The 12,802-nt window shown below is 31.1% G+C and overlaps 4 protein-coding genes across 4 annotated transcripts; 3 read left to right on the forward strand and 1 right to left on the reverse strand.

Annotated features, from left to right (window-relative positions):
• The first annotated feature begins 276 nt into the window (after window positions 1-276).
• On the forward strand, window positions 277-1,697 carry LOC145753042 (uncharacterized). The gene is made up of 2 exons (XM_082569426.1): window positions 277-956; window positions 1,045-1,697. Exons 1-2 carry the CDS (start codon window positions 315-317, stop codon window positions 1,351-1,353), a joined length of 951 nt encoding a protein of 316 aa, XP_082425552.1. The 5' UTR covers window positions 277-314; the 3' UTR covers window positions 1,354-1,697.
• Window positions 1,698-2,481: 784 nt separating this feature from the next.
• LOC145753068 (uncharacterized) lies at window positions 2,482-3,837 on the forward strand. Its single transcript, XM_082569457.1, has 2 exons — window positions 2,482-3,125; window positions 3,202-3,837. Exons 1-2 carry the CDS (start codon window positions 2,496-2,498, stop codon window positions 3,508-3,510), a joined length of 939 nt encoding a protein of 312 aa, XP_082425583.1. The 5' UTR covers window positions 2,482-2,495; the 3' UTR covers window positions 3,511-3,837.
• Window positions 3,838-4,465: 628 nt separating this feature from the next.
• Window positions 4,466-8,751, reverse strand: LOC145753165 (CD9 antigen-like). The gene is made up of 8 exons (XM_082569563.1): window positions 8,698-8,751; window positions 8,383-8,482; window positions 7,725-7,822; window positions 7,519-7,593; window positions 7,218-7,301; window positions 6,880-7,056; window positions 5,633-5,716; window positions 4,466-4,597 (listed from the first exon to the last, which is right to left on the reverse strand). The coding sequence occupies exons 1-8, from the start codon at window positions 8,749-8,751 to the stop codon at window positions 4,532-4,534; spliced, it is 738 nt and encodes a 245-aa protein (XP_082425689.1). The 3' UTR covers window positions 4,466-4,531.
• A 1,301-nt stretch (window positions 8,752-10,052) lies between these two features.
• Window positions 10,053-11,215, forward strand: LOC145753603 (phospholipid scramblase 1-like). The gene is made up of 2 exons (XM_082570006.1): window positions 10,053-10,439; window positions 10,865-11,215. Exons 1-2 carry the CDS (start codon window positions 10,053-10,055, stop codon window positions 11,213-11,215), a joined length of 738 nt encoding a protein of 245 aa, XP_082426132.1.
• The last annotated feature ends 1,587 nt before the right edge of the window (window positions 11,216-12,802 follow it).

Below are 12,802 nucleotides of genomic sequence, written 5' to 3' on the forward strand. Positions count from 1 at the left end.
CTTTTTAACTTTGATTTTAAAATAGTAATGTAGGGTAAGCCTAGTCATAAATTACTTGGAAATTGTGACATAATTTCCTGTTATCCTTTAATTTATTTGACCAAGTATTATTTTTCATATTGCAACAAATCGTGCTTTGGCAATTTGTAACTAATTTGTGCAATATCTCAAAACAGCAATGTTATATCGCCAAATTAACAGTGCCTCAAGCTATTATTTTACACTAGAATAACAACGACTTAAGTATATCTAGTCATATTACAGACATAAGAAAGCTCGCACGTTTTGTAAATTTTTAAACATTGTTTTTTACTATGACATCTGGGATACCTATTGTCGACTTTAGCGATTATTCCATTTTGAAAGCAAGTTTAAATCAAAAATCAAAAGTTGGTGAAGAAATATTCAAAGCTTTTCGAACTGCTGGGTTTGTTTATTTGAAAAATACTGGGATATCAACAAAAGAAATTGACCAAATTAACGATGTTACAAGGATTTTTTTTGAGGCTCCGTCTGAGAAAAAAGAAAAATATAATCGAAAACCAAGGTGTACAGGGGGATACACTGGTCTTAATGTTGAAGGGCCGAATGTTAAAAGACCAGGAGATTATCGGGAAACGTTAAACATTTGTGGCTTGTCTACTGAAGACCCAACAACTTGGCCAACTGATATATCACCAGATATCTACAACGTTGTTAAACCCTTTATGGAAAACTGCAAACAGTTGACTTTGAATATATTTGAGGCCCTTGCGATTGGAATGAAGCTAAAAGATCGAGATTTCTTCAAGGAGTCTCATTCTTTAATGAATGAACCAGGAAATGTAACCTCTTTTAGAAATTTATATTACCCGCCAATTAAACACGACTTGAAACCTAATCAAATCAGATTAGGTGAACATTCAGATTATGGGACGATGACTTTGTTGTTTCAGGACCAAGTTGGAGGGCTACAGGTAAGAATTTTACTTTCCTATACTACAATTACGCCAATGTCTATTTGACAGGCCAAGTTAAACTTAACATACTGATGTTTTATTTAAGATTGAGAATTTAGAAGGCCAATATATCGATGCAACTCCCATTAAAGACACTGTTCTTGTCAATATTGGTGACACTTTGCAGTTTTGGTCAAACAACAAACTTAAATCGACAAAACATCGGATTTTAGTGCCTGAGAAGAAAGAACAAAACGTGCTTAGAAGGTCCACTATTTACTTTGCAGTTGCTAATGATAATGTGATTGTTAATTTACCGTTAGAGTATGAGAATGAAAAAGTAAATGTTGGTCCTAATTTCAAACCGATCACTTGCAAAGAATATGTTTTAGACCAGGCGTCAAAAATTTACTAATTGATTTTAACTTTGTAAGAGCACTACATTTAACCCGTTTTTTAGATGTATATCCTTTTCATATATATTTAAATATGTAAGACTAAAGTTCAAAAAAGTTTTGTGTTGTAAAATTTAATGCTTTTAATAACATTTATGCTTTAATATTTTTAGTGAAGTTTGTTCCTGAATAACTTATTGTGACATTATTTTCCATTACATCACTTCCCGTTGTATAGTCAAAGTATTTTGGTGATGCACTCAGTTATGTTTTGGCATTCAATAAGTTGTTGCATACATAAACGTGATAACCAATCATTTTTTTTTATATGTTCTGTGTAGGGCGAAGAAAATGCTGTAAATATTTACAATGAAACTATTAACTTTTGTTAGCTTTTTTGTTTGAAAGTTATAAAAGTTTTTTATCTCAAAACATGAATTTTTCCAGTATCTGTGTGATTAATTCAACAAAAAAAATTATATATTAATTTGAGGATAACTAAAAAAAAACAAATTTATTCGCGCGCAACCGTTGTGGTTGGATGCAAATTTACGTCATTTATTTTTTTACATAAAATAAATTAAAAAATGGCGTAAATTTTAAAACATGTTGTTTTTAAAATAAGTTAGTTATTTTTCAAAATAAACAAATTTGTGTAAGAATTTGTATTGGATGACTTTAGTCCTCAGATAGTAATTTATTAAACGTAACATATTTTAAACAGATCTTTTACTTTTTTAATACGCCGATAAATTCCAGCAACGTGGTGTAGTGGTATAAGAATAATTGCTACACCATACATGAGGTCCTGGGTTCGATCCCTACTGCTCTTACACTGTATAGCCCTTAAGTAAGGTGTTTTTAACGGTATGATCTACTGCTGAGCCAGCACTTGATCAGCAGCTCAATTATCGGGCAATTATAATCTATAATATCCCAAACTGCCATAGGCAGATAGGCAACTCGAGACTGGGTCGGAGTAACTGATGTTACTTTATGTTTAAGTCGCGCATTCGACCTTCCCACATTGAGGATAAAGATATATACAAAAAAAAAAACTTCTGCTGAGGCGGCACCGAATCTTAATTTTATTATAAAAGATCTTACAATAGAGTGGTTTCATGTTATATTTTTACAGATATTTTATGTTAAGATTTAAGTTATGGCATTGCAAATACCCATAGTTGACTTTAACGACTATTCAAAATTAAATCAAAAATCAAAAGTTGGGGAAAAAATATTCGAAGCTTTTCGAACAGCTGGTTTTGTTTATTTAAAAAATACTGGAATATCAAACAAAGAAATTGACAAAGTCAATGATGTTACCAGAATTTTTTTCGAAGCTCCAGTAGCAAAAAAAGAAAAATATAATCGAAAACCAATGTCTGCAGGGGGATACTCTGGTCTTAACATGGAGGGTCCAAACCCAAAAAGACCAGGAGATTATCGAGAAACTTTAAACATTTGTGGTTCGTCTATCTTAGACCCAACAACCTGGCCAACCGATATATCACCAAATATCTACAACGTTGTTAAACCCTTCATTAAAAACTGCAAACAGTTGACTTTAAATATATTTGAGGCCCTTGCAATTGGGATGAAGTTAAAGGATCAAGATTTCTTCAAGAAAACTCAATCTTTGATGAACGAAACAGGGAATATTACCACTTTCAGAACCCTGTACTATCCGCCTATTAAACACGAATTAAAACCTGGTCAAATTAGGTTAGGTGAACATTCAGATTATGGGTCGATTACTTTGTTGTTTCAGGATCAAGTTGGAGGGCTACAGGTAAGAAAATCTCGCATTTTTTTACTTGTTTATGTTTATTTAATGATAAGTTTTAATTGACACATTGCTGTTTCAGATCGAGAGTTCAGAAGGCCAATATATCGATGCAACTCCCATTGAAGACACTGTTCTTGTCAATATTGGTGACACTTTGCAATTTTGGTCAAACAACAAACTTAAATCGACAAAACATCGGATTTTAGCACCAGAAAATAAAGAGCAAAATAAGCTAAGGAGGTCTATTGTTTATTTTGTAAATGCGAATGATGATGTTATCATTAATTTACCATTAGAGTTTAAGAATGAAAAGGTTCACGTTAACCCTGATTTGAAACCCATCCACTGCAAAGATTATATTTTAGGTGAATCAACAAAAGTTTACTAATTGCTTTTAACAATTTATAAGCTTTTATTTTACCCAGTTTTTTAATTTTATTATCAGCTTTCATATAAATTTTAATGGCCTATGTATGGATCTTTTACTGTACATAAGCTTTTTAGTATGTAGTCCTTTTAAGTTAGGTTGAAATCATTTTACCAATTTAAACTTTCAAACTTAATAAAGACACTTTTTTGCAATATTTTTGTACAAACAAAGTTTAATTTGTTTGTTTGATGAAGTTAATATTTTTTAAGGCTGATATTTCCATCTAGATAATTACAATTTAAAAAAGCAATCTAATTGTATGCAGTCTTAGTTTAATACCTTTTAACTGCCCTTTTTCTTCCATAAAGCATATTTATATGATACCGTTATGTAATTTTGCAGCCCAACTTTAGGATAGCTATAGTTAAAAAGTTTTAAAAATATTTGAAATTTTTCATCTACTTGAAACACTAAAGTTTTTTATATCATGATATACTTGGGCATTGATTATTAATTAAAGTTATTGTGGTCTAGTAGGTTGTTTTTTAATGTATTAGTAAATTGTACTTCATAGTACATTGTACTCTATAGTACATTATCCTCTATAGTAGGTTGTACTCTATAGTACATTATCCTCTATAGTAGGTTGTACTTGTATAGTACATTATCCTCTATACTTGTATAGTAGGTTATACTTTAGCTTATAAGATAATTGGTTTCTGTTTGGTTAAACTGAGGACTCTGCATTGACATTTAACCTAGGCTATATAAGTGTTGTTCTTTTATAGCGAAGTTTTTTGGTTGAATTTATTGACTTGAACACAAGATATATCTAAATCGGTTAAAAAAAAATGACAAAATATTTAGGGTAATTGCTTATTAAAATTGGGTTAAGTAGTATACATAATTACAAGTTTAACAAAAAGGTATGATAGGCAGATATCACTCAAACTTAAATTAATAAGTTTTTGGTCATAAAAGTAAGAAAACAAATGTTTTTCGAAATTAGTGATTTTTACAAAGATTGGCATCGAAAAATTTAAATTCCGCTGTTTTGTTTTTTAAAAGATTGGCACAGACAGCAGGATATTATCATCCCCAATATCTAAGTAATAAATTTAACAAAAAAAGAAGTTAAAAAAAAAAATTATTTAAACTGTAAAAAAATAAAAATATTTGGGGTTACAAAAAAGAAAATTTAAAGTTTTTTTAGTCTAGTGTTAGTCTATAAAATATGTTAACTAGAAAAAATATACAGATTTTAATAAAATAACAACATTAATAATAAGTATAATGGGTTAATGGAGCATAAAAGCTTAGATCTGAATATATACAATTGTTAAATAGCAGTTTATTTCACTACTCTCATGCATAATTCCCGGTTTGATTTTTTTTAAAGGATTTGCAGAGGCAGCATGCTATGATCATACCAAGTATCTAAATAAAATAAGTTGAACAAACGTAATTAGGCGTGCAAATATTGCCTAATTAAACATACATCTGATTGCTTTAACCAATGTTTGATTAAAATACTAAAAATATTTCACAATTAAATAAACATATTGCTAGATGGTTGACTACTAGATAAATTAAATAAAAATTGCGTGAAGGTCTTGCGCAACTAAAGTAATTTAAAACTAATATTTACAGAGCCCCCACCTTAAGGTTAAGCATAGTAGTTTTTTAAAGGGTTAATATATCCCAGCAACAGTTAAAGTTAATTAGAACCCCAGTAATTGAAATATTTGAATGCAAATTGGTTGAACACATAACATGATGCTTACATCTATTTTAGCATGCTTTTAAACTACGCCAAATTATTTATGTTATGCGGTTAATTAGAGAATTAAGATGCAGTTAATAGTTGGACATTATTATATGGTCAACAATCTATCTAAAAACTCCTGCTGAGCCAACACTTAATTAGCAGCATAATTATCGGCTATTACAATCAATAATATCAAAAACTGCCACAGGCAACTCCAGACTGGGTCGGGGTAACTGATGTTACTCTATGTTAAGGTCGTGAAGTCAACCTTCCCACGTCGAAGATAAAGATATATACAAAAAAGTATTAGGCCTACTGATAGCCAGCCTCTCACATTCAGGATGTACTTATATATTTGTTATTTAATTTTACCTCGGCTAGACCAATAGCAAGTCCGACAGCAGCGATAATGGTGAAGTTAGTTTCAATGAATTCGTAAATGGCATCTGAACAAGGCTGCAAAATAAAGCAAATTTTAAGATTAATTTTATGTAAGATTAAACATAGCTTTTGAGCAAATAAAATAAAGAAAGCACTGCCTTATATTGTTTAGAAATCATAAATATGTCAACTGATAATTTTGTTTCTACATTTTAATTAAATTTGAGTTAGAACATAGGACAAATTGTAGGGTAAAATTTAGTGCTTAATACACAAAACAGTACAAGGGTAAGGGTAGTTATTACTTTTTAAAATTTATATTCTGTACTTAGTGTTGTTTGTGCTTATTGAACGTTAATATGCGCGCGTCTTTCAACGTTTATTTTGCGCGCAAATTTGTTGTATTTTGTTTGTTAATAATTAATCAGTGAGCCCTCTTATAATATTTACCGACCTATGGACCTTATCACTGTTTGTGGATTAAATATTAAAATGTTTCGCAAAACCTTATTTATAATCCCTCACATGATATATTAAATAAAACGCCTTTATTTTATGGTAGTATATTTTTAGACTTACTAATGTGTATAAAACTAAAAGTGTTATTTAGAATTAACACCGTTACAAGTATAAGTTTATGTAAATACTTGAGGGAATTTTTTAGTCTGATTTTGTTATTTGATATAAGAGCAGATATTGTTTAAAATATCTCGTATCGATTTGGTTAAAACACAACTTATAAGTGACAACCGCCTACGCTTTTTAACATTACATCATTCCACCCACCTTAATGGCAAATAAACTGTTTTACATTTCACTAGCGTTTATTACTTACGCTAACATGAACATTGCGTAACTTAATGTAATAAGAATGTTACTCATTTAAAATGATTGAATTTAAGCAAATTAAGGCCAGCGTGGTTTAGTGGTCAGAACACTTTCTACATTACATGAGGTCCTGGGTTCAATCCCCAGTGAGCTCATGCTGTAGCGGCCTTGAGTAAGGCACTAAAACGGTAAGGACTCCCACTAAGCCAGCACTTAATCAACAGCATAATTATCAGCAATTATAATCTATAATGTCCCAAACTGCCACAGGCAACTCGAGACTGGGTTAGAGTAACTGATGTTACTCTAAGTTTAGGTCGTGAAGTCGACCTTCCCACATCGAGAATAAAGTAATATACAAAAAATAGTCTGCACATAGTTGTTTTAAGGTACTTTATCTAATGACTTACTTGAGTGTAGATGCCATTATCAGCAGTATTAGCATTAGGAGATAAATCTTTTAGGCAGCCAGAAATATCTGAAGGTTCTGTACAATTATAACCATCACCAACTACACAGCCACAACCAGCAGAACCTACGTCTGCTTGCCAATCCGAGCAACCATTCGTATTACCGCAGCAGTGCAACTGTTAACATTTTAACAAAAGAATTTGTCTAAAATATTTAGTTCTGATTTGATACTGTTGTAATATACGCAAGCACCAGCTTAGTACGGTGGCCGCATTTTCTAATTATTATTTAAAATATAATTATCAGTTAAATCTTAAAAAAGTTTATAAATCCATACGTTTTGTTGAAGAGCAAGCAGTGGATCGTTTTCGTTATATTCATCAATCGAACCTGCCATGCCGTCGTCGATCGCAGTGTGTAACTAAACAATACAACTTAAAATAGTTATTGAACAATTTCGACAATCAAAAAAGGTTAACTACTAAAATATTCTAACAGTTTTTATTTTAGTTAAGGTAGCTAAGTTGGGCCCCATCAAATGGTACTTAGTTAATATACAGGCAAATTGTTGAAATAAGTTGGGACATTCAGATAAGTATAAACCAGATTTTAATTCGTAATATTATGATGTTACTTACGTCTGGGTAGGTTACAAGCGCCCATATTCCGATTCCAACTTCTAAGCCAAGCAAGACAAACAAAAATCCGAAATACTGAATTCAATAAATGTTGCTAGTATATAAAAAATGGCGCAATATTGGTGTAATCTTAGTTTGCATATTAAGGTGTAATTTTAATACTAAATATGCGAAAGTTTATGATATGGTTATAATCTTAAACTTACCGTGCCCAACATGCAAGTGCTTTCTTTGGTTGCTCCACAACAGCCAAGGAATCCAAGGATGAACATCATTGAACCAGCTACTATAAGCACATAAGCTCCTGCAATTCAGTTACAGTGTTAGTTTAATGGTGGAAAAAGATATATACCTAATGGTGGACCATATGGCGGGTTCTTTGCGAATAGGTTTTGGTGTGTTTAAGCTATCTGTAAACGCCAGGCTTAAGGGCGAATAATGAGGCATTAGTGCGGCTCGAACCTGAAACCTTTTGGTGTGTTTAAGCTATCTGTAAACGCCGGGCTTAAGGACGAATAATGAGGCATTAGTGCGGCTCGAACCTGAAACCTTTTGGTGTGTTTAAGCTATCTGTAAACGCCGGGCTTCAGGACAAATAATGTGGCATTGGTGCGGCTCAAACCCGAAATATTTTGGTGTGTTTAAGCTTCCGTAAACGCCGGGCTTAAGGACAAATAATGTGGCATTGGTGCGGCTCGAACCCGAAACCTCTTGGTGTGTTTAAGCTATCTGTAAACGCCGCGCTTAAGGCTGAATAGTTTGGCATTAGTGCGGCTCGAACCTGTATTCTTTCGGCTCGCAGTCCGCTGCCATTACCAGTATATTACACAACTTCCTTGATGTTACTTTTAAGTAAGTACTTACCCGCGTATACAAATTCCACCCCCGCTACTTCGATTGAATCTGAGATACTTTCATCAACATTCAACCAGATTCCAACTCCGAGAACTCCACACCCTGCAAGCTGTAATGAACAGAAGTCAATTTTGAATTTTAGCGAAAATACGAGATAGTTAGCATAAACAAAATGTATAAGCTGTTAAATTAGTTTTTATTATTTCAAAATTCTATTTTCAAAAATTAAAATTTAATTTTTTATTTTTCAAAAATCTATTTTAAGTAGTTTAAAAGAATTTTTTAATTTATTTCGTTTTAAAACAAATTTTTAGCAAAGCTTACCCAAAAAGCGAAATTAAAAATAAAAAATAGAACTTTAAAGATGCTTTCACACATTTTCCTTGGTTTTTGCAAAACTTTTCGTAATAACAAATTTCTAAAATAAAAACCCAAATAATTTTTTTAAAATTTTAAAATTAAAATAACTTGAAAAATTAACAGCAAGATTTAAGCTTTCTGCTGTATTTCTAGCTACTTATAAAAAAGCAATTACCAAACAACGCCCAACTTGTGTTGTAAGCGACCCAGTGTGCCAATCATATATTGCGATAACGTAACCTGGTTACAACGAAAAAAACGCTAAATATCAATATTTACAAAATTAATAATTTACCAGCTATGTATTTAGTGATTACGTTTGTTTGTTTAGTATCAGACTGTGTCCAATGTTTTAAGTAATATAAAGCTTTCTCATTAGCTTAAGGACGTAAATACTTGTCAAAAATTATACAAGTCCTATCACGTGAAATCTATAAAATTAAATATTACCAAAATGTGACGTTATTTGGGTTCTATTTTTAATTGTCATATGATAATTATCTTCTTATGACGTAGTTTTGTTGTCTTATTATCTTGATTACTTAAAATATTTAAAAATGATTTTTTGAAAGTATTTTAATATTTAATTTTATTTTACAGTTTTTACAATTCCATTTAATATTGTTTTTATAATACTTTACTACCATAGAATATAAGTTAAACAACTGGTTTAATATTTAATAAAAGTTTTTTTTTAAAACATGAAATAATGTAAACTTGTAAAAAGTTTAAAAAAATTTTAAATTTGCTTAAAATAGTTTTTACACTATCAAACAAATAATGTCACGGGATAAAATAAGAGAAAGGAAAAACAAATATTTACCGAAGTTTAGACCTGTTTAAGATAACATTTGCGCAACCAAGTCATAAAAAATACTTGAAAATAAATTTTAAAAAGGTCATTTTTAGTGTATTTGCAAACTAACATGACCTATAAGTATGTTAATTAGTTTGTGATTTAAATTAAGAAAGATAAAGATGTTTTTAGAAAGAATTCGTTTATTGATTTTAACCTGTATTTGTGTACACAATTTTTGGCATTTTTAAATAGCCCGTACGACTAAAATTAAGTTAATTTTTAACTTTATAAACTGGTTACTAAGCATGTGACTACATAGGCTAAAAGTCGTTGCAAAAGAGGCCAGTTTTTCATGTCTTAATAGAAATAATATTAAGTTAAATAGGTAAAGAGTAGAAATTAAATTTATAAAGATAGGCATTATATAATGCATTTAAAATTGAATTTTCATAGCTTAAAGGCCTATATTAACATTGTAAGCATTTTATTTAGACACAGATACGATTTAACTTTAATAAAAATGTCCAACAAGCAAACTGTAGAATGGATGACTAAACCCGATATCAACAACGATGGTGGGTTCGCTACAACATGCCCCCAGGGGTTAGAATACTTGACCCAACTTGACCAAATCCTATTGCACCAACAGGTCGAGTTATTCGAAGTTGTGACCAATATTGAGACAAACAACAGGGTTGTGGTTAAGAACAGTCTCGGCCAGCAGTGTTATTATGCACTTGAAGAAACCGACTTCTGTATGAGATATTGCTGTGGGCCAGCACGTGGTTTCACTTTTCATATCGTTGATAATGCTGGGGTTGAGGTGATGAGGATTACACGAAGGTTTAAATGTTGTGCTGGGTGTTGCTGGTGTGCAAATGCTGATTGCTGCGCATTTGAAGTTGAGGTAATAACAAAAATTGAACCAATATCACAACATATACAATATATAACGTACCACAAGAGTTTAAATCTATATAACAATAGCACCTTTAAAGTGCAGGTCTCAAACTTAGTTGGCCTATTTTTTTTTGGCTGCAATTTTTTTAGAATTCGAGTATTTGCGCTTATAATTACAAATACTAACTAGTAGATGCCCACTCTGCAGTCTAACCCACTCTACAGTCAGCATTTTAATTGTTGTAATATGGTCACAACTCTTATATAATATGTGCCCGTGATAATTTACCCACACACAACAAACAGCAGTTTTATTTATTTTGTAGGCTTATAAATTGGACATACAAATGTATTGTCCATTAAGCCTTATTATGTATATATTGTGTTGTAATCAGAAGTTATTGTAAATAGTTAAAATTTTTAATTTTCTAGGTTCTGGATTCTGCTGGAAATCTACTCGGTAAAGTTCGACAAATGCAGTCGTGTTGGATCCCCCATTATGACATCACAGATTCGAACGACCAAACCGTTCTTAAGATAAAGGGTCCTTGTTGTGTATGTAGCGGCGCGTGCTGTACCTGCGATTTCCCGTTTAATATAATGACGCTAGATGGCGTAGAATTGGGGGCGATCACGAAGCAGTACTCAGGGTGCATGAAGGAGTCGTTTACTAACGCTACTAACTTTGGGGCCACTTTTCCTAAAGACTTAGACGTTAAAATGAAGGGGGTTCTTATGGGGGCAACCCTGCTCATAGATATGATGTTTTTTGAACAAAAATAAATGAAATTTTAATGATATTAAGGTTGTATATAAAACATAAGTGTTACCAGATTCGTTTAATTATTTTATAATCTTTCATATTTTTTTACTTATATAATTATCGTTGATTCAAAATATTTGTTTTGTATTTAAGTTTATTGCATATTTAGTATTCCTTTATATATTTTACTTATATCTCAATAAATCAAGTTAAATAAGTTACAGAACAAAATAGGTTTTACTTTGTAAATAGTTTAATTAAATGTATTTTACAATAAACAGTTATAATTTAGAAGATAAAGTAAAGAACATAACGATTCAGTGCTACAGCGATAACATCAAAAAGTGTAAAATATGTCGAAAAATGTAATTTTTTGTGAAAGGGGTTCTGTAACGTTATATATCGCAGTGTATTTTTTTTTGTATATATCTTTATCCTTGATGTGCAAGGACGACTTTACAACCTAAACATAAAATAACATGAGTTACTTCGACCCAGTCTCGAGTTACCTGTGGCAGTTTGGAATAGTATAGACAATAATTGCCCGATAATTAAGCTGCTGATTAAGTGCTGGCTTCGCAGGAGTTCATATTGTTTAAAGCGCCTTACTTATGTGTGCTGCAGCATGAAAACAGTGGGGATTGAACCCACGACCTCATGAGTTAGTAATATTAAAACATCTAATACTTAATCGCTTGAAATCTTAATGATTAAGTTTTAAACATTTTTGCTATCGCCACGTTGTCAATGTTCAAAGAACCCGATATAATATTTAAATATGACGTAATAATGTTATCATTTTGTAAGTTGGCTTTATTACGATAGTAACGGTTGTGTTAACAGATGTTAAATTAAAATTCATTGTTTGCGAATAAAAACATGTTAATATACTAACAATGGTTTAATTATCATTCCATTGTTACATAGATTTATAAACAACGAGATATCAAGTTACTATTTGGTAAAAAATTGTTTTTATTTTGTATATATCAGCACTTGTATTTTCTCTTTACTGTAGGTTCAGTGGAAATTTTAATGCGTTTTCTGACTGAAGTAATTTGGGTTTTAGGCGAAAAAATTGTTGTGGAATTGTAGAAAGCGTTTTCATGTTTTAAGCTTAAGTTTAAGCTAAACTTAAGCGTTCTAGAATAGAGAGGAAATAACGAATGTTAGGTTTGTAACTTAATATGAAGGAAACTTATAATTAAATTAGAAACTATTGAATTAAAACCGGTTGTTAGGTTAAGTTTTGTAAGTTGTAAGCGTCGTAGCTTGTTTGTAAGTCAAAACTGTGGTTATTTAGAATAAAATAAATTATCAGAAACTGGTCTTAATTAACTAATGCTTTAGTGTTATGATAAATACATTTAAACCACGTTAAGATCAGTAACCTGTTAAAAACACATTAAAAATTGAATTTAGTGTGTGTGCTATAGTAGTGCTTTGAATTTAAAGTGAATATATGTATATGTAGATGTAAATATTACGTTGTAGTTACTACTATAAACTATGTTACTTTATAACATATAACGTAGCCTATATCTTGTGGTTAGGTCGTAAAATAGGGAAAACGTGTGAATACTGGTGTTAATGATATACCTAAAAGT

Source organism: Corella eumyota, chromosome 5 (genome assembly GCF_963082875.1).
Source record: "Corella eumyota chromosome 5, kaCorEumy4.1, whole genome shotgun sequence".
Taxonomy (NCBI): Eukaryota; Metazoa; Chordata; class Ascidiacea; order Phlebobranchia; family Corellidae; genus Corella; species Corella eumyota.

What these genes read in the sequence shown, in the direction of transcription:
- LOC145753068 (XM_082569457.1), top strand. Translation starts at nt 2,496, where the DNA reads ATGGCATTGCAAATACCCATAGTTGACTTTAACGACTATTCAAAATTA. An exon ending in ATCAAGTTGGAGGGCTACAG is followed by an intron (nt 3,126 to 3,201) that starts GTAAGAAAATCT and finishes TTGCTGTTTCAG; the next exon opens with ATCGAGAGTTCAGAAGGCCA.
- LOC145753165 (XM_082569563.1), bottom strand. Translation starts at nt 8,751, where the DNA reads ATGTGTGAAAGCATCTTTAAAGTTCTATTTTTTATTTTTAATTTCGCT. An exon ending in TGCTTGCTCTTCAACAAAAC is followed by an intron (nt 7,057 to 7,217) that starts GTATGGATTTAT and finishes AAATGTTAACAG; the next exon opens with TTGCACTGCTGCGGTAATAC. An exon ending in ATAATGGCATCTACACTCAA is followed by an intron (nt 5,717 to 6,879) that starts GTAAGTCATTAG and finishes TTTATTTTGCAG; the next exon opens with CCTTGTTCAGATGCCATTTA.
- LOC145753603 (XM_082570006.1), top strand. Translation starts at nt 10,053, where the DNA reads ATGTCCAACAAGCAAACTGTAGAATGGATGACTAAACCCGATATCAAC. An exon ending in GCTGCGCATTTGAAGTTGAG is followed by an intron (nt 10,440 to 10,864) that starts GTAATAACAAAA and finishes TTAATTTTCTAG; the next exon opens with GTTCTGGATTCTGCTGGAAA.
- LOC145753042 (XM_082569426.1), top strand. Translation starts at nt 315, where the DNA reads ATGACATCTGGGATACCTATTGTCGACTTTAGCGATTATTCCATTTTG. An exon ending in ACCAAGTTGGAGGGCTACAG is followed by an intron (nt 957 to 1,044) that starts GTAAGAATTTTA and finishes GTTTTATTTAAG; the next exon opens with ATTGAGAATTTAGAAGGCCA.